Source organism: Rhineura floridana, chromosome 9, assembly GCF_030035675.1.
Source record: "Rhineura floridana isolate rRhiFlo1 chromosome 9, rRhiFlo1.hap2, whole genome shotgun sequence".
Lineage (NCBI taxonomy): Eukaryota > Metazoa > Chordata > Lepidosauria > Squamata > Rhineuridae > Rhineura > Rhineura floridana.
Window position 1 is genome coordinate 49,148,341 of NC_084488.1, and position 21,375 is coordinate 49,169,715.

The 21,375-nt window shown below is 39.0% G+C and overlaps 1 protein-coding gene across 10 annotated transcripts in view; it reads right to left on the reverse strand.

Moving 5' to 3' along the window:
• GALNT7 (polypeptide N-acetylgalactosaminyltransferase 7) overlaps positions 1 to 21,375 on the reverse strand; it is a 74,945-nt gene that overhangs the window by 42,684 nt on the left and 10,886 nt on the right. For 2 of the 10 annotated variants that reach the window (XM_061583961.1, XM_061583957.1), the window contains exon 1: positions 4,258 to 4,401. The exons of 7 other annotated variants lie outside the window; for them this stretch is intronic. Coding sequence is in view for 1 of the 3 variants with exons in the window: in XM_061583956.1 (XP_061439940.1) it covers positions 4,413 to 4,478 (66 nt within the window). In the remaining 2 variants the exon portion in view is untranslated. One more of the 10 variants, XM_061583956.1, reaches the window with a different exon arrangement.

Here is a 21,375-nt window from a genome sequence, read left to right on the forward strand (position 1 = left end):
GGATTTCTATTTCGAGAAGGGGAAAAAAATAAATAAATTTGATTTATGAACTTTGGAGCATTATATGTTTGGGATTATTTTCTTTTTGGTCTATTTCATTTTGACGAATCTACTTATTCACGATGCCATTAACTTTTTTGAAGCTGGGAACTAAATTTGTTTTGTATTCCTGAACGTAAGAGATAAGGCAGGCTGTACTGTCTACATTGTGACTTCATCGAGCATGGAATATTAACCCAATTGTGACTGAAATAATTTTTGTTTTTGTGGTTTTAAGAATGGCAATCAGGAAAGTGGCTGAGACCATGGAAGAAATTATGTTTCAGAAAATAATGGATGAGATTGAGATAACGAAACAAACCCTGAGACAGGGTAGACAGGAGATGAAAAATGAATTTAGTAAAATGACGCAGGAGTTTAAAGAAATAGTGGATTCTGTGAGAGAGGAGATTGTTGAGATTAGAGATGAGAAAAGAAAAATTAAAGGGAAGATACAAGCTCTGGAGATTGGAACAAATGTAGAATTGGAAAAAGATCTGGAGTTTATGGATACTAGAAATAAAGCTTACTGTTTGGAACTTAACGTTGTCTCTGAAGAAATTAATGAAGATAATAGAGATAAAGTTATCAATGTTTTGGATAATTTTTTGGACTGGAATGATGTGATGGAGCTTGATATAGAAAAAATCTATGGAATTGACTACAGATATGTGACAATGGAAAAACTCTTAAGAGATGAGCCAGTGCATTTTGTAAAAAAGAAGAACAGAGATATGACTTTACAACAATATCTCAGCAACATATTTAGAATTGATGGCAAGAAAAGATTTGTGATAAAGGAAATTCCCATCAGACTCTTATTATATGACTATGGCTATGACAGCAAGATTAATATGGGATACTGATAATGGAAGAATGGATACTGAAAATACTGGACTGAACAGGACTATTGAAGACGGAAGATGGAATCAATATTGATATTGGAAGAATGGCTACTGAAATCATTGGATCAAACTGGTTTGACGAGATGGATTAATCTATATGTTTATTTGGACTATGGCTATGATAACAAGATTATTATGGGATACTGATAATGGAAGAATGGCTACTGAAATTATTGGACTTAATAGGATTACTGATAATGGAAGAATGGTTATTGAAATTATTGGACTTAACAGGATTATTGAAGATGGAAGATGGAATTAACATTGATAATGGAAAAATGGCTATTGAAATTATTGGACCTAACAGATTTGAATGAGATGGATTAATCGACATGTTTATTTGGAGAAAAATTGAAAGATATATCTCTCAAGGAACTGAAACCTCTCTTTGACTTTTTGTGGGAAGAATAAAGTAATGTTTATGAGATTTGATGATTAATTAAGATAACTACTGGAGGAAAGTGATTTTATAATATAATTTAGGAGACAGGATTGTTATATATTGTAGACTTATAACTGATCTGCGATAAATCGGAAGTCAACATTTTATTTTATTGTTTAATAATTTTTGTTTTGTTTTGTTTTTTGTCTTTAAAAATTTGAATAAAAATTAATGAAAAAAAATGAATTTTGGATTGGGTGAGTGAAGTTGCTTATCACTGAATTGCAGTCCTGTGCATGCTTCCCTGTCTAAGTGAGCCACATTGGGACTTGCTTGTGAGTGAACATGCACAGGATTGCACTATAAATATTTTATTGAAGCTGCAATAAAATAGACAAGAAAGTTGGCCTGTTCATGGACATTCTTGACTTATTTTATCATTCAAAACTAGAAGGAAATGATTATTATGCACACAATATGTTTACAATATTTGCCATCCTGGGCTCCTTCTGGGAGGAAAAGTGGGATTTAAATTTAATAAATAAATGAATAATATTAAATATTAAAATCTACATTTCAATTGGTGAAGATAAGATAGTGACACTATGTGAGTCAGTTTCCACTTTAACACTGCATTAACTGCTGTACAATCAATGCAGTACCATAACCAATGGTATCTGGACTGCAGATGATAATATTTATCTACTCAATACAGGTAAATGGAATTTTCATTAGCTGTTTTAAATTTAAAGGTATGAAAATAATGTTATTATTCCTAATGTAGTTGAACTGCATGACAACTCCAGCAGTTATGATAACTCTCAACTGATCCATCAATACATAGCTGAACTCATCAAAAACATGACAAGAAGAGACAGTCAACTATGGGAAGAAAGCATAAAACAGTATGATCAGAATCATATTGCCTTGTATATCAGATAGCACCCACTATAATAGTGAGGATTTCAGTTATAATATCAAATCTTTCATAGCATATAATTTACAGAGCAATCCTACCAGGTTAGGAGAGGGAGAGATTGCAGCATATGAATTGCCAAATTGAAAGGAAGGAGGAGGACCTGCATTCCCTTTAAGATTAAGATTTCCTTCCCAATAGGAAGTATGTCAGCTATAGGGCTCCAGTACTCCAGTCCTATGCTGGGGGCATGCCAGGGGAACAAGAGGGGTTTTGGATCCCGAAGATCTGAAGCATTCCCTGATCTGACCCCAACTCCCCCCCCCCACTGGGAGAGGGAGATCTGTGTCATCCTATGATTGTTGGAACACTTATTCTATTTTATGTATTTCATTATTTTTCTTAAATTGCTTTGAGGTTATTTTAAGAAAAGCAGGATATACATTTTTAAATAAAGAAATAGCCAAGTTATATGATCACAGCCTTAAAATATGAATGGTAAAATAATCTCCAAAGATGATACCTGGGTAAAACATGAATGCAAAATGACAAAATGAAATTTGGTACAAGCAGCAATGTAAAAAAGCTCAGAGGAAAGATAACATATTCAGTATCATTCTATCCCCCACACAACCCAGTCATATATTCCAGTCAAGATGTCTGTGGAAGCCATGGGGCACAGCTGAATGGATCCTATGTATTAGAAACAGGAAGACAATCTATAGATTCCCTTGTATAGGAAAAGCTTTTATAGCTTTAAAATTCTTGCTAGATTTTTAATTAGAAGAGTAATATTTTACTTTTATTCAATAAGATACTGAGATATAGTATTTAATTACTAGGGCTAGGATAATTTTACATTAACATTAGCACACTCATCAGAAAGAACAATGAATCAAATAACTTTGTCTGACTGGTTTGATTCCCATGTGTATGATGATTCCCATGACTGCCCAAGTGAGAACCCCTCATATTAAAGTACTAAGCTCTTACATATTTGAAAAAATCTATTCATGTAGCACATTTCACATGTAGCACATAGCACATATCTTGGCTAAGAAGAGTGCTTTTCAGAAGTCTCTCTGTGACAGTTTTGAAGTGGCAGTTCAGAAAAATAGGAATAATCATAAATCTTAATAAGTGAGTATTAATTTCTTCACAAGAGCTGTTGCTGTTTGATATACAGACAGTAACATGGCAGAGCATACAGCAAGTAATAAAAATATGCTGAGCCACTTTTATAATTTAAATCTGAAAGATGTAAAGAAACATCACTGTACATCTACAGAAAAGCATTCACTCTAAAATAAAGGCTTTGAATATGGAAGTTGCAAGCTATGTCACTGGTCAGAAGTAAGTACCACCCTAGATCTGGTAAGCAGATTTTGACCAAGTTGCCTGAGATATTATTAATATTTGCTGACAAACTGATGGTATGACCTGCACTGCCAGCAAGTAAATGGGTATAAAGATCACCAGGCCAATGTTGCTGTATTACCTGATACACTGGGTCAATCTCATAAGTCAAGGAGACTGTCACATGAACGTAGTCAGAATGGTCACATTCCACTATGTGAGAAACTACCACCATAGCTTATGGCTTATACCACATGGTGGAATTTATTTGCTCTTTGGGGGGGGCATATTCTTGCAGGTACTGAAAGCAGGAACAAAAAAAATAACCCCAATTCTTCCACAAAACTGTACAAGCCACTTTCATTATGCTGAGTTGGTAAGGCTAATATCGGCAAAAATAAAATAAAAATCCATTCATATTCAGGCTTTCCTGTTCCTCAAGCTCTTTCCTCCCACATCATTGCAGTTTCTATTTACAAACATCTCAGGCTGATTTTTGCAAGTATTCTATTTAAATGATCAAAGTTGTCTTTAATAAATTTCCCTGTTCTTTACAGGCTATTTTTCTGTAGCTGAAGTATGGGAGACCTCTTTGCTAGAAAGCAAACTAGAAACTCTGTAGAACACTTACAGGTAATGAGTTCTCTAATAGAACATACCTATTAATCTCGAGGAGGTGGGTTAAAAAACCCTAATAACAGTACAATCTTATGGATGTTTACTAGAAACAAGTTCCGCTGTGTTCAGTGAGGCTTGCTCCCTTGTAAGTGTGTTTAGGATTGCAGCCTTAAGCTTTGTTCTTTTCCAGTCTTACTTCATCAGATTTTGAAGTTTCCAGCCTTAGGAGATTTGGTTGGTGCCAATAAGTCAAACATATCATTGCTTGCTACTATCTGTTTGCCCGCAAGGAAAAGACTTATTACTTCAGTGCTTGCCTGTAAAAAAAAAAAAAAGCTTATGATTTTGTGTCTCCTCTCTCCAAAGACTGCCTGACATTATCTTGGCTAGTTTTTCAGGTGCACTCTTAAGGCAGCTGCTAGAATCTGCATCTTAAGCTGTCAGCAGTTCGACTGAAACATTACAAAGAACGTAGAACACATCTTTAATGAATGCTACCCATACAATCCATTTGTCATCCTAATACTGAGGCAAGTTGTGCCAAATTTCAAAGTTGTACAACGAATTAATTCACGTGGATTTTAGAGCAGAATAGAATCCTGACACTTTAGACATAAAACTGCAAGCCCTAGTTTTGCACATTGCAGGCAGCTGCCAAATCTAATGTAATTTTCTAGATTTTAGTACCATAAAATAAGAGATTAGCAACAGTAAAATGGAAATGGACTGCCTTCAAGTCGATTCTGACTTATGGCGACCCTATGAATAGGGTTTTCATTCTAAGTGATATTCAGAGGGGGTTTACCATTGCCTTCCTCTGAGGCTGAGAGGCAGCGACAGGCCCAAGATCACCCAGCGAGCTTCATGGCTGTGTGGGGATTTGAACCCTGGTCTCCCAGGTCGTATGAAATCTGATGTAACATAAAGGTTATCCACACATCCTGTGTACAAGCCACAAAAAACCTTGAATAGAAAAGGGTGTGAAAAAAGCAGTTGGGCAGTAGGAAGAAGGAACAGTTAGTAAAATCATAAGATTTTAAAACATGTCTTAACAACTGAATTACTGGGGGCTCACCCACACTGGAGGTTTTGAAGTAGAGGCTAAACAGCCATCTCTTGGGTATTCTCTGCTACTGATTTCTTGCATCCAGCAGGGATTTGAATTAGACGGCCCTCTCTTACTGTATGGTTCTATTAATATGTTTGACGACAGCCTATGACTATTTTAAGCATTTATAATTACGTAGGTAGGTTATTTTATAACTTACCTACAGAACTCAAGACAACATACATATGGTTCTCAGGCAATCTCATGGAACAAGAAAAGGAAAGATTAATCAATTGTTTATTACTTTAAATAATGTATTTTATGCCTATTTTCAATTACATCACTTACATTATTTTAAAACCTCTATTTGTGCAAGAAACACTTTGCATTCTCACAAGGGAACTGAAACCTCCACATTACCCTCCCAAATCTTCCACATGTGAAAAGATGTTTTGACACCTCTACACCTGCAGGATTGGGCCAGGGCTGGGCAAGAATAACTAATTAATGCAATACTGATAAAGGCAATAATGGGAAGCTAAAAAACAGAATTTATATTTCAGTCAGTCAATAAATCTACTTTATGTAATTTCATGAAAAGCTAGAACTGGGGACTAGAACATAGCAACTGATAACACTGCTTGCGGGCATGCTCAAAAATTGCAGAAGGAACAGTTTCTAATTTAATACACTTCACATGCAGTCTGACCAAGATTTATGCCTTCTAAGGGAGAAATACATGGCTGAATGTTTGTATTTCTTGTACATGTTGCAGAATATGAAAATGTGCAAGAGTTGATACCATGCTAAGCCTAAGATGCAAATTCACTAATAGGCAAAAAAGCCTTGCGGTTTAAGAATGTACCTATAGTCAACAGATATTTCTATCAAACTTTAAAAAGCAGGGAAATTGGGCAGCTATAATGAATGCACCAGGGGAGCAGGAGACCTGACCTCCTCTCTGAGATATTGTACTGCCCTACAAATTTGTCAAAATGCAAAAACAGTTTGGATTGGTCTTTCACAATCCAATTCACTTCCTGAGAAGCTTGATGTTTGATTTATTTTGCTATTTTAGTGATGTTTCCTATAGTTAATTATTTGATTTTGCTTCTGTTTCTGGGAATGTGTGAAATACAGCAACACTTGCTCGCCATACAAGTATGTGGTTTCAAATATATGTGCATACATGGGCCCACCATGGATACAATTTCAGAACACTTCAATAGGTCTTCTATCACAACTATAATTGGATTTCATCAATATTTGAGAACAAACATGAAGGTGAATAAGTATATTATTCTGAGAGCCTATCCTCTTGAGAGGTCTACACCTCCGATTCAATCTCATTTTCTCCTGTGCCAGCATTCACACATACACGCAGATGAAGCTACAAGTTTATAGGGCAAGAAACAGAATCCTGAGCAAAGCTATTGAGGCTAAAAGGCAGGCTGCAGATGGGGACCCAGCAGGGGGAGGGCAGAGTTCTAGCAATACACAGACCTGTATGCCAAAATGACAGGTATTTCAACAGTAATTTAGCATTTAAACTAGCTCTTGATTCTTTATGAAATCACTAAAACAACTGTCTCACTTATGAGACAAGGTCCCAGATACTTAACAATATTGACTCTAAAACTAGTCAGAATTTGAGGCTGACTCCCAACTTTTTGGGGACGGACCAATATATTTTTCAGAGGAGAAAAAATAATTATGTCAAGAGAAGCATTCTTCCAGAGCATGATTTGGTGGGCAGGGGAAAAACAGAGAAGCATCTTACACATTTTGAAAGGTCGTGTTGAACAGGGTTTGTGGACACACCTGGTGAAACAGTTGAAAGGCACATGCCAAGTCCAATTTGTAGCAAATCTATACCCATTCATAGCTGCATATGGGAGAGACAGATGAACTAATTATCCTAGAGTTAGTATTATATTTTATAAAGAATAGGATAGATAGCAAAGGAGAATCAAACCAACTGTCTCTCATAACACAATGATTATTTTGCCAGTATCACCTTAATGCTTTTTCATATCATCATTCTTTTTTTGCAACTTCTGGGTATACTCCCTATGGTCTTAGAACCATAGAATAGTAGAGTTGGAAGGGGCCTATAAGGCCACCAGGTCCAACCCCCTGCTCAATGCAGAAATCCAAATCAAAGCATTCCTGACAGATGGCTCCAATGTTGGACAGCCCACTACCTCTCTAGGTAATTGATTCCATTGTCATATGGCTCTAACAGTTAGGAAGTTTTTTCTGATGTCCAGTCAAAATCTGGCTTCCTGCAACTTGAGCCCATGCACTCTGGGACGATCGAAAAGAGATCCCAGCCCTTCTCTATGTGGCAACCTTTCATGTACTTGGAAGTGTGCTATCATATCTCCCCTCGGTCTTCTCTTCTCCAGGCTAAACATGCCCAGTTCTTTCAGTCTCTTGCATTACCCTAGTTACATATTAAAGAAAACTAACAAAATTCGATACATGCTTATGCATGTTTATTCAGAATTAAGACCCGCTGTGCAGAAGTCCACAGAAAATATTGTTTAGGATTGCAGCCTCAAATCCTCAGTTTTGCCTCTTTTATGCAACATACACCATCCTCTCTTAACCTAGTCCCTTCCAGATGTTTTGGACTAATTGCCATCAGCCCCAGCTAGCACAGCTGTTGCAGTCTGAATTATCTGGAGGGCATCAGAATGGGAAAAGCTGACTTATACTCACTTATTTACCTCACATAAAAATATTAAGTATCTCTCATCAATCTACACAAAAGGCAGGGATTCTAGGAACAGAACGGAATTCTCTTATATCTGGTATTTAGAGCCTGAGGTCATATACAACAGCCAACTGCAATACCTGCAGTGCTAGACAGATAAAAAGATGGGAGTGCAGAATTGTTTAGCATCTGTTTTAAAAGGTTAGTATTACAAAAGAATAAATCATGATGTGTTTCACACAGTAATATTCAATCTCACTGTAAAAAAGAATTATCTTTCTGCCTTATCTGACATTCAATTGTTCTTTTAAAAGGCATTTACAAAAAAAAGCATCCAAAGCAATATTTCAAGTTCAATCAGAATTCTTCGTTGAATGAGAAACAGGGATTATAAACAAATACCACAAAAGCAAATGAAAACTGTTCTATGGGGAGTTTCATTATTCTATGATCTGACATTTTAAAACATTGTGCAAAAGATCTTATAAATGGACACTTGGCACCAACCTCAAAAGAACAGCTAGGTTCCTGTGGATTCCCTAACGTTTCTCAGCATCAAGTGTAAGGAAGGTTGATGTCTTTCAGATGCTGACAAAAGCCTTTAAAAATGTTACCTTTTTATTTAAAATGTAGTGAAATGTAATACCATTCACAACTCTGTGTCTAGCGAACTCTTAACATGTCAATAGTTTGATCTATAGGGATGTTGCATGAAACCTATGTCTTGCACAATAAACTAGCACAACAGCACACACAACCTCAATGGTGAAAGGATAAAAGCATTAGAGAGTTTTCACTGCACAGTTGGCAAGTTACAAATTTACTGAACTGAGATAGCAGTTTGTAATGCAAAACGACAGAATCTGTATCCTCTCACCAAATTCCAAATAAAGTTTAAGAGCAGCTGATAAAAATAGAAGCAATTTAGCCTGTTCCGTAATATTAATAGGGTAAGATTGCAGAGGGCAAATAGTAACTTTAATAAAATAACTGGGTATCTACTCTAAAGGAAAGCTTCTGGAAATTAGCTGTGACCCATCATTTTACCAATATTTTTAAGCATGACCTATTTCAAATCTGACCTCAGCCATGAACTCACTAGATAGCCTTAAGCAAGCCAATATCTCTCAGCTACAGAGCCCTCACTATAATACGGTGACAGTCATACTGGCCTGTTATCAAGATTAAATGGGGAACATGACATACAGTACTGCATGATCGTAAGGAAGGTGTTATATCAATACTAAATAATATTATTAAATAACCACTTTTACTTTCCTCATTTTGTTACCGTCTTTGTTTCACCACTCCTCTCAGGCAGGCTTTATCCTTGCACACTAAAGCTATTGCAGCAAGAGTCACATCGACACATAAGTATTGTGTGAGCACTATTCCAAGTTGTAATTTAAAAAAAATAAATTAGCAGCCATATAAAATTTAAGTACTATCACACAACATTGTGATTCAACTGTTTGGTCTTGAAATCCAAATAATTCTAGGGTAATCTAACTAAAAAAAAGTGGTACCTGCAAGAAAATGATGCAGTATATCCTTACCTCACACCAGGGAGTGTTTCTGTTCAGGGTCAGGCCAGACAGCCATGCCATTCTCGGGGACACCTAAGCTATTAGATAGTCAAGCAAACCAACCAACCTCCCCAGTTTTACTTTTCAAACTGACACTCAACATTCCACGGCTTCTGGAGAGCACTCCACTCACCCTAATATTAATGGCTAGGGTGTCAGGATAGTGTGCAGTCTCCTCTCTATTGCTGGCAGTGGTGGCTTCACACAGTGGAGGCCACAGCTTTGCCCAGTCAGGTACAAAGCACCACCAGCGAGTTTTCTACTGGAAGTAGGCAGCGGAAAGCCCTAAAAATGGGGTGTTGATGGATGGATTTCAGGCCCTTCCATTACACCAGCCTGGAGCTGGAGGACTAGAAAAATCAGGGAACTCACCACCAACTGCCATGGCTACCATGAGTCAGCAAAGCTTATGATCTTCCCAGCCAGAGTTAGGATTGCTCTCCCCTCAATAAATGTCGGAGAGGCACTGATCCAGTGAAGAGATTCACTGCTTGTAACTATACAGCCATGAATGTCAGCATGGATTTTTCTGCATTCTGCAATGTTAATTTGAAAATAACTCCCCATGCCATTCTGATGCTTCCCATAAACTCATTTCAAAACAAAACCTTACAGAACTTATAGTCCTGAACTCAGAAACACTTGCTTAACAACCCTGTAAATTTTCATGGCAATACAAAAAACAGTCAGAGAGAATTGAGAGTTCAAAGTGTAAAAAGAAAGAGAAAACCAGACCCCTTATGGACTTTTTTTCTGTCAGAGTTCTCTGTGATGATCCTGTATTAGTGTAAATAGGGTAAGTGCTGTTTGTTTAGAAGATACATGGTAAGTGGAGTGAAAGAGGAGGGGGAGTGAATGGGCAGTAGAATGCTGGATGATTGGCTGGATGTTTAAAATGGCTGACAGTGTAAAAGGAAGAATGTCAGGTAAATCTGGGTGGATGTGAAGTGGATGTGGTGTGGACGTTGGTGGACTTGAGAGGGTTGTTTTGGTGGGTTTTGAGAGGAGAGGGTGGAGTTCGGATTAATACTAAGACCAGTACCTCAGGAATAGATGTAACCATATGCTTAAGTGCCTTTTAAAGAAATCTTGTTATCTCTGTTATATAATAAAATACTTATTTGGTTTACCAAAGGCCTGATCCTTGGCTGGGGTTTCACAGACCAGAAGGGAGGGTGAGGTAAATACCAAGGCTGAAGGATGACAAATGGTGGCAGCGGGTGAAGGGAAGAATATAACACCACAAGTATTCAGAGCAAACCAGAATTATAAGCAGTCTGAGTAAATCAAAGGGATTGGGACAGCTTTAGCACTCAGTCACAGAGGTAACCAGATAGAGAGACTCAGGCAGAGTCTCTGGGACTACTTGTTATAGGACGTGACTGGTGGTGCTTCCTAGCAGGGGGATCTGTTGAGATCTGTGCTAGAGCGGGGAGAGAAACCATATAAAAGGACAGTCCGGACTGGTGGAGTCCCTGGTGGTGCCTAGAGACAGGCAGTAACCACGAGCAGGTAGGAACCTGACAGGGAGAGCCAGGGAAGAGCGTCACATTCTCATAATCTGTTGAAATTAATTAAATATCAGCCATGTTCACAGAGTACATGTAATCCTATTGCTGACCTTGCCCCACACTCTGACCTTCATCTTCTTCAGTTTAAATGTTTTTAAAATGCCTGACTGATTTTTAATTAATTTAAGAAATTTAGCATTTAACTCAAAAATAATGTCCGGCATGCTCAGTAAGAACCAACTATCAATGTTCTAAAAGCCAGACTCACAGCTGCTGGGCTTGCTTAATCAGGGGGCCTCGCCCACACCAGACTTTCACTTGAGACAGTCATGGTTTCCCCCCAAAGAATCCTGGGAAGTGTAATTTGTAAAGGGTGCTGAGAGGAGACTCCTGTTCCTCTGATAGAGCTCCAGTGGCCAGAGTGGTTTAACAGTCAGCTGCTCTGTTTGAAGATCTGTGAGGGGAACAGGGCATCTCGTAGCAACTCTCAGCACCTTTCACTAACTGCACCTCCCAAGATTCTTTGGGAGAAGCCATAAGTGTCTAAAGAGAAATAAAGGTCTGGCGTGGATGTGGCCAGCTTTGGTTTAAATTTGGGTGGGAGGCTACATGTGCCTGCTGTAGAATAAAAAGGTGAGGCAAACCCTGACAAAGAATGATACTGTTCACAGTGTTTTCCTTTTGGAAAGGAAAGGGGCTTCCCCTCTGCCCAGTGACCACCCATCCAATCTCCTCCCCTCCCCCTTCCTCCCATCCTCCTCCCCTTCCTGCCCCTCCCCCAGGCCCCTCCTAAGCATCATTGTACAGGAGTAAAACCCACTGATCTCAAAAAACATGCAAAATGATCAAACCTGCCCTCCTTCCTCCTCCTCCCTTCACCCCTCCCTTCACCTCCCCCATTCCTTTCTAATCCCCTCCTGCCCCCTCTTCCTCCTTCTCCTCCCCTTCCCCCATGGTCAGTTTTACCTATCTTAGGACTGTAACATGGGAGACCAGGGTTCGAATCCCAACAAAGCCATGAAGCTCACTGGGTGAACTTGGGCCAGGCACTACCTCTCAGCCTCAAAGGAAGGCAATGGTATTCATAGGGCCACTATAAGTCGGAATCTACTTGAAGACAGTCCATTTCATTTTCAAGCATGATTGCACGGGAGTAAATCCCATTAAACTCAATAAGCATGCAAATGATCAAACCTACACTCCCCTCCTCCTCCCTCCCATCACCTCCCCTCTCCCTTGCTTCATTCCTCCCCCTCTCCTCCTAATCCTGTCCTTTCCCCTCCCCCTCCTTCTGCTCTCCTCTCCCCCTTCCTCTTTCCCTCTACTCTCCCCACCCGCTCCTCCTCCCCCATGGTCAGTTTTACCTATCCTAGCCATGATTGCATGGGAGTAAATCCCACTAAACTCAGTAAGCATGCAAATGATCAGACTTGCCTTCCCCTCTCCTCTCCCTTCCCATCTTCCTTCATTGCTCCTCCCCTGCCCACTCCAGCCCTCCCTCTTCTCCTCCTCCTCCCCCCCGTTAGTTTTACATATGCTAAGCACGATTGCATGGGAGTAAATCCCACTGAACTCAATAAGCATGCAAATGATCGGGCCTGCCTTTCCCCTCTCTTCTCCTTTCCTCCTCTGCTCTTTCTCACCTTCCCTCTTCCTTCTTCCTCCTCCCCTGCCCATTCCATGTTTCCTCCCCAAGGTCAGTTTTACCTATGCTAAGCATGACTGCATGGGAGTAAATCCCACTAAACTCAATAAACATGCAAATCCCCGAATCCTCCCTCTCCCTCCTGCCTGCTCCCCCCTCCCCTCCCCATCCCGAGATCAGTTTCACCTATGCCAAGCATGATTGCAGGGGAGTAAATCCCACTGAACTCAATAAGCATGCAAATGATCAATCCATTCTCAGCAAACTTGCACAGGATCCCATTTTTACTTCCCAGATTAAAAAGCAAAGAAATTCACTAACAGGCAAAAAAAACTTGCAGTTTAAGAACATACCTACAGTCAACAGAGATTTCTATCAAACTTTAAAAAGCAGGGGAAATGGGCAGCTATAGTGAATGCACAAGGGGAGCAGGAGACCTGGCTTCCTCTCTGAGATATTGTACTGCCCTACAAATTTGTAAAAAATGAAACAATTTGGCTTGGTCTTTCACAGACCAATCCACTTCCTGTGTAGCTTGGAAGAATTTGGTAACATGTGCCTCTAAGCATGTGGTGAGTGGTGGCAACACCTGCAATCAGCCCAAATAACAGAAACAAGCATGCACTGTGCTGATCTTGTTTTAGCAGGGAAGCAACAATATTAAAACAGTTGATATAGTTCAGATAGTCACATTAAATATGCTTGATTTACTTTGCAATTTTAGTGAAGTTTCCTACAGTAAATCATTTTCTTTTGCTTCTCTTAGTGTGAATATGTGAAGTACAGCAACACTTTGCAACACTAAAAAAAGCTCCAAAAACCATTGTGGAATAATGGCACTGTCTGTTCTGCAGAATAGTTTCCAATGGAGATGAGGGGTATCTCTATTTGCACAAGATAAAACAGTGGAGGTGAAATATATTCTAGCAAAATTCTAGGTGTGCTCTATGTTGTTTATTGACCATGCCCAGCTTTCCTTAAGTGGAGTAGTTTACGCATAGCAGGCTGAAAACATGCATCTTGGGCAGGCCAAGTTTGTTTTTTTCCAACAGGTAGAGTAATTGCTTCTTGTTGATATGTGCCTTCAAGTTGATTACGATTTATGGCGACCCTATGAATCAGTGACCTCCAATGGCATCTGTTATGAACCACCCTGTTCAGATCTTCTAAGTTCAAGTTTGTGGCAAAGTATGATAACCTCAGTTTCATCACTTTAGCTTCTAGTGATAGTTCTGGTTTAATTTGTTCTGACACCCAATTATTTGTCTTTTTCGCAGTCCATGGTATGCGCAAAGCTCTCCTCCAACACCACATTTCAATGAGTTGATTTTTCTCTTATCTGTTTTCACTGTCCAACTTTCACATCCATATGTAGAGATCAGGAATGCCGTGTTCTGAATGATCCTGACTTTAGTATTCAGTGATACATCTTTGCGTTTGAATACCTTCTCTCATAGCTGCCCTCCCCAGTCCTAGCCTTCTGATTTCTTGACTATTGTCTCCATTTGGGTTAATGACTGTACCGAGGTATTGATAATCCTTGACAAGTTCAATGTCCTCATTGTCAACTTTAAACTTACATAAATCTTCTGATGTCATTACAGTAGGGCCCCACTTTACGGCACTTCGCTAATGCGACGGTCTCAATTAGACGCAATTAGACTAAAGCCCCACTCATATGGCGCTTGTTCCGCTTTTACGGCGGTTTACGGGCACTGCGTGTCATTCTATTCAATGTGTTCTGCTTTTCGGTAGTTTTCGCCATATGAGTGGGGTCCTACTGTACTTTAGTCTTCTTGACGTTCAGCTGTAGTCCTGCTTTTGTACTTTTCTCTTTAACTTTCATCAGCATTCGTGTCAAATCATTACTGGTTTCTGCTAGTACTATGGTATCATCTGCATATCTTAAATTATTGATATTTTTCCCTCCAATTTTCACACCTTCATCTTGGTCCAATCTTGCTTTCTGTATGATATGTTCTGCGAATGGATTACACAAATAGGGTGATAAAATACACCCGTCTCACACCTTTTCTGATTGGGAACCAATCGATTTCTCCATATTCTGTCCTTACTCTTGTCCAGAGTATAGGTTGTGCATCAGGACAATCAGATGCTGTGGCACCCTCATTTCTTTTAAAGCATTCCATAATTTTTCATGATCTACACAATAAAAGGCTTTGCTGTAATCTATAAAGCACAGGGTGATTTTCTTCTGAAATTTCTTGGTCTGTTCCATTATCCATCGTATGTTTGCAATATGATCTCTGGTACCTTGTCCTATTCTAAATCCAGCTTGGACACCTGGCATTTCTTGCTCCATGCATGGTAAGAGCCTTTGTTGTAGAATCTTGAGCATTACTTTACTTACATGGGATATTAAGGCAATAGTTCAATAATTACTGCATTCCCTGGGATCCCTTTTCTTGGGAATTGGGATATATATTGAACACTTCCAGTCTGTGGGCCATTGTTTAGTTTTCCATACTTCTAGACAGATTCAGTCTCAGTAGCTTGTAGCAACTCTATTGGTATGCCATCTGTTCCTGGTGATTTGTTTCTTCCAAGTATTTTAAGAGCAGTTTTCACCTCACATTCTAAAATTTCTGGTTCTTCATCCTACGGTTCCTCCGTGAATCAATCTGTCATCCTGGCATCTCTTTTATAGAGTTCTTCAGTATACTGCTTCTATCTTCCTTTTATTTCATCTCGATCAGTCAGTGTGTTCGCCTGTTGGTTATTCAACATTCCTACTATTGGTTTAAATTTCCCTTTCATTTCTCTAATCTTTTGGAATAGGGCTCTTGTTCTTTTTGTTGTCCTCTTCTATTTCTATACAATAACTATTGTAATAGTTCTTTGTCCCTACGTACTAGATGCTGTATTGTTGCATTTAGCGTTCTGACCATGTTTCTATCTCCTTTTTCTTTCCTTCTCTCTTTAACCATTTTAAGAGTTTTTTTCAGTCATCCATTGAGGTCTTTCTCTCTTTTTAACTAGAGGCATTGTCTTTTTGCATTCTTCCATGATAATATCTCTGACTTCACTCCATAGTTCTTCTGGTTCTCTGTCAACTAAGTTTAAAGCTTCAAATCTGGTCCTTATTTGATCTTTATATTCTTCTGGGATGTTATTTAAACTGTATTTTGGGATTATGATTGCTTTGTTCTTTAGTTTTACTCTGATTTTCAATACGACCAGTTCCTGATCTGTACTGCAGTCTGCTCCTGGTCTTGTTTTCGCAGAAAGTATGGAACTTCTCCATCTTCTGTTACCAATTATATAATCAATTTGATTCCTATATTGACCATTTGGTGATGTCCAAGTGTACAGGTCTTTTCGGTTGCTCAAAAATGGGTTCACACGAAATTATTGGCTTGACAGAATTCAATAAGTCTTTCTCCTGCTTCATTCCTATCTCCTAAGCCCCATTTCCCCACAATTCCTAGTTCTTCTATGTTCCCTACTTTTGCATTCCAGTCCCCCAGGATTATCAACACATCTTGTTTTGGTGTATGATCAATTTCTTTCTGTACTTCTGAGTAATCTCTCCAATTCCTCTTCTTCTGCATTTGTCGTTGGAGCATAGACTTGGATGATGGTTATGTTAATAGGTTTCCCATTAAATCTCATTGATATCACTCGTTCAGACCTTGAGTTATAGCTCATAAGTGCTTTTGCTACATCACGGCTCACTATTAAAGCAACCCCATTTCTTCTTAATTTCTCATTTCCTGCATAAAATATTTTGTAATTGCCTGACTGAAAATGTCCCATTCCTGTCCATTTTAATCCACTCATGCCAAGTATTGTAATGTTGATACGTTCCATTTCTTGCTTGACAATTTCTAACTTTCCCTGGTTCATGCTTCTCACATTCCATGTTCCTATTGTGTATGTTGTACAACTCCGGACTCTCCTTTCGCATCTGTGCATATCAGCCTCTGGGCTTCCTTTCAGCTTTGACCCAGCTGCGTCATTAGTCACAGCACTACTTGTCCTTGTCCTTAGTTCTTCCCCAGTAGCTCGGTGAGTGCCTTCTGACCTAGGGATCTCATCTTCCAGTACTATCTCATGTTGCATTTTGGATACTCCATTCACAGGGTTTTCATGGTAAGAGGAATTCAGAGGTGGTTTACCATTGCCTTCCTCTGAGTTTGGATGCATCTCAGTCTGGCGCCTCAGCTTTGACCATTCCGCCTTGGGTGCCCTTGCTAGGAGTCTAGCCTCTTGGTCTAGACTCCTGACGGCATTGCTCTCAGCTTCTTCAACACTCTCAAATCCCCTCACCACGTTAAGGTGTGCATCCTAGAGGGGGAGTGTCATTGCTTAAGTAGCAACATATTGTAATCAGTCTGATTTTACATCAAACTGCAGTTTCAGATTCAACTGTTAATGCGTCCAAAATAGAAATAGAGCATAACCTCCAGTTTGAAACACAAAAGGCTGTCTTCACCATCATATGACACTGATGAATAAAAAGGCTTTGAGATTAATAAAAATAAATTTGACACAGATTTCTAGGACGAATAATGAGAGAAATATAATTTTCTAGGTTAGATTCTCTGTAGAAACAGTAGTAACACAGAAAAGAAGTAATGTAAGAACACCACCAACAAACATACAAAAATGAAATTCTCCATCTTTGGAGATGGCAGGTATTGCCACCATTCACCATATGCTCAGAGGAACATGTTACCAAATTCTTCCAAGCTACACAGGAAGTGGATTGGACCGTTAAAGACCAACCCAAATTGTGTTTGCATTTTTACAAATTTGTAGGGCAGTACAAGATCTCAGAGAGGATGTCAGGTCGCCTGCTCCCCTGGTGTATTTACTATAGCTGCCCAAGTTCTCCGCTTTTTAAAGTTTGATAGAAATCTCTGTTGCCTATAGGTACATTCTTAAACCGCACGGCTTTTTGCCTATTAGTGAATAGTAACCTAATTATAGGCAACTTCACTGTTACAACTGTTTTACATCAAAATTTTGCTTTTTTAAAGAAATAGTCCACCTTGAACGTTACTTTATGACAATCTCCTTCCTTGCAGTCTCCTTTTTCTCCACTTTGGGCAGTACTAGAAAAGGGAGGCTAGGAGTAGGGAGAAATATGTCTCAAAGGGGTAGCTTGACTTCTTGAAACGTTGCATGGGTAGCAGCAGGGGTGGACTCACCAACTCCTGTAACAAAACTAGTGGTCAACCATGGCACTGGTTCATAATCAAGAAATAAATCAAATCAAATAATCTGATGATCTGGAGTGGACAATCCAACACCATCTCTCTTCTAACAAAAGAATGCAGTTTTCTAGCCTGTAGCTAAATAGAATCACTGAGGTGATGAGGTCATTATGTATACACGCTATAAGTAATCAGGCATATGGACTGATTCTAATTTCAGACCTGTTCTTACAGGGTTTAAGGGAAACAAATCTCAGCTAGAAGTAGTTGTCACACAAGATTTACAAATGGCCGGAGATGGCTTTCACTGCTTGAATGAAGCTGAAAGTATGCATTCAAGGAAATACATCAGTAATCCTGCTACTTTTGCCCGATACACAAATTTATTACAGCCTTGATGCTGAAGTTAAAAACACTTTCTTTTCAGTGTTCTGTAATGTGTTATCACCCTCCCAAAGTATACCACCCCTCACTACTCAGTTTTAGCTGACAAATCACTTTTATAGAGAGAGAATGTAATGAACAGTGAAGCCCATTATAGTGAATGTGACACTTTTGAAAATACTACAATCCTGTATTTTATTCTTTATAGTAAGCAGTATATCAGCATAAATTAGCACATACTATCTTACGCATCCAATATATCTTATTCTTACATTGTAAATAGCAGGGCTGTGGAGTCGGAGAGTCGAAGTCAGGAGCAATTTTGGGTGGAGTCGGTAGAAATGTACCAACTCCGACTCCTTCATTAATGGCAAATGTATATTAACTAGCAATAACAAATTTACTGTAGTAAAATGGTAGCACAAGGCATTTCATCACCACCAAGTTTGGATTGGGCTCATGGGAGTTGTAGTTCAAAAAAGTAACTTTTCCAAGCTCTGGATTCATGTTTCATTTATGAAGGAGTCGGAGTCGGACAGTAGAAAAATAGAGGAGTTGGAGTTGAAGGTCTGGCGTAACGACTCCACAGCCTTGGTAAATAGTTCCATAAAAATGCTTAGCACCTTGTCTACCCATGCATATCTATGTTAGTCATTCATGGCATATCAACCGCCTTCAAGAAAAAAGAGCCAACATTTTTTTCGGTTTGCAGAAAATTCTCTACCTTTTGCTAGCCACCCGTCAAGGAGATAAGAGCCAAAGTAGATTTTACGGGGTTCTTCAACAACATCATACCCTCTGCCTTAACAGAAGCTTCAGAATGGAAGGATGATTACATCAAGGAATCAGTGTGGGGTCACATGGTTAACATGCACTGATGAAAATTACACCCCCAACAGCAGGGTTTTGTGTTTTTTTAAAAGGAAAAATCTGTGGGCAATTCCAAGTATGGAATTCCCGTAACACCTATTTTGCCCTGAGCACTAGTCAGAAACCTAGTTTTAGTACTACAGCCAGCCTTCAGAGAAACACTTTTTACTCAGAAGACATTACATGTGCTTAATATCATTGGCACAGATCATAATTTCTAATAGGCCTTATTTTAAAATTAGATTTCAGCTATTTTAAATGGAAATGTCATAGGTTTATTATTATAGGTTTACAGGAACACATCTTCACCCTGAGGGAAACAGATATAAAGCAAGATACCCCAGGGTTTCATACATGAATTCATGCACAAAACATGGTAGTTTTCTTATACCGACCCCTTCTTCCCCTCAGCAACACTTCCACACAATCCTTCTTAACAGCATGCACAGAGAACAACAGCATCAACCCCTTAATGTGAAAAGTGCTTTATGTTTCCCCCCTGCTTGTCCTCATCACTATTTTGAACAGCAACCTACCAGAGGTAGCTCCTATAGTCACAACGGTGAAATAGTTTATCTCTTGCTTAGAATAAACTGACATGGTTTAATAAAGATTCTAAACAACAGAGATCCTCTGTAAAAGTTCACAGAGTTGTTGACCCTGCAAATCTGTTTCCTTGGCCTGGTCTCACACGGTACCATTTTTACAAACTACTGGCAATACAAATTTAAAAGAAAATTCTGCAACCAAGATATTCAGCCGTCCAGGATTTCACAAGCCATACAAGTGTCAAAAAGCTGTGATTTATGGCCCTGTTTGAAGCTTACTCTTCCTTCCCATTTCTCCTGTCAGTAGAGTTTTATCCATAAACGGCTAGAATCACACCTCTCACCTATAACAATCTGTGCTCTGTCCATATGTATAACACATTTGTGAGGATGTTATTTTTTCAGTGAAATACTTGTAAACCAATTTCATGGCACACTGCCCCAAAATCAGACAGTTCATTTTAAACAATTATTTTTAGAAAATAGTACTGTAGCACTGAATGCTTATTTACACAAAGTCTACAACCCAGCACAGATTTAGCTAAAATCCTATTGTGTGGGGTTGGAGTTATGATCAACAAGGATAATCAACATTTTCTCCAGAGAAATCTGAAGTCTCTGTAGTGTTATTTTATATATATATAAAATTCATAATTAATCATGTTTTCACTTCTCCTCTGCATACATTTTGGCACAGAGAAGATGCATGCCTAAGGCCACATCCTGGCAATTCAAGCCTTGCTGTCTACCACATAGGTCTTTCAATGTTCTCTTCACCACAGCTGGTTTAAATATAATGGTTGTTGTAACAACCACAAAGACGCACAATTTGAAATAGGATATCAGAATATTACTGGCTTTCATAAAACCAGAATATACAGAAGTTTCTCTTCAGGACTCATAGTCCATTTTTTAAATGCCACTGATTTATGATATGAACAATTATGACTATTACCTTAAATGTCCAAACTGTTGCATTAGCGACAGGCCTTGATGAACAATGGCACCAGACATTTCTGCATATAATTTTCCCTAGAAACATACTTGCAAACTTTCTTCAGCTCCACAGCTCATTAAGTGTGACCTCACTTTAACTGCGCTACACAAAAATGCAGGATTGTCACTTACAGGACTCTCCATCTGGGTTCATTCACCAAAAACAAACATCGCTAAGTACTTCTTTAGGGACTATTAATGGGCGAGGCCAAAGCTCAGTGCAAGACCACATGCTTTGTATGCAGAAGGTATCTTCTGGCATCTTCAGTTAGAAGAAACAGATAATGGAAGTGGGATCTGCTGGAGAGCCACTGACAGTCTGAGCAGACAACAGCAGCCTAGATGATCCAATGATCCAATTCAGTATGAAGTATTCAGTATAAAGCAGCTTTATATACAAGAGTCTAAGAAAAATTGTATTTAATGATATGTGAGCTATCTCCAACTGCTATTCCCAGTTCCCCATCTTCTCTAGAAGGAGTGAAGCAATATGTACACTATCAACATTCCCATGAACAAATAAGGATAGGTAAGCCAAGGCCAAAGAGGAATCCATACTCAGTTACCTCCTCGCTATAGTTCTTCTACCAGTGAAAACAGTACAGGAGTTAAAGCACATTAAGGATTTATAAAACTAAAGAGGCTGTTCACATGAATACAGCCTGTGAAATC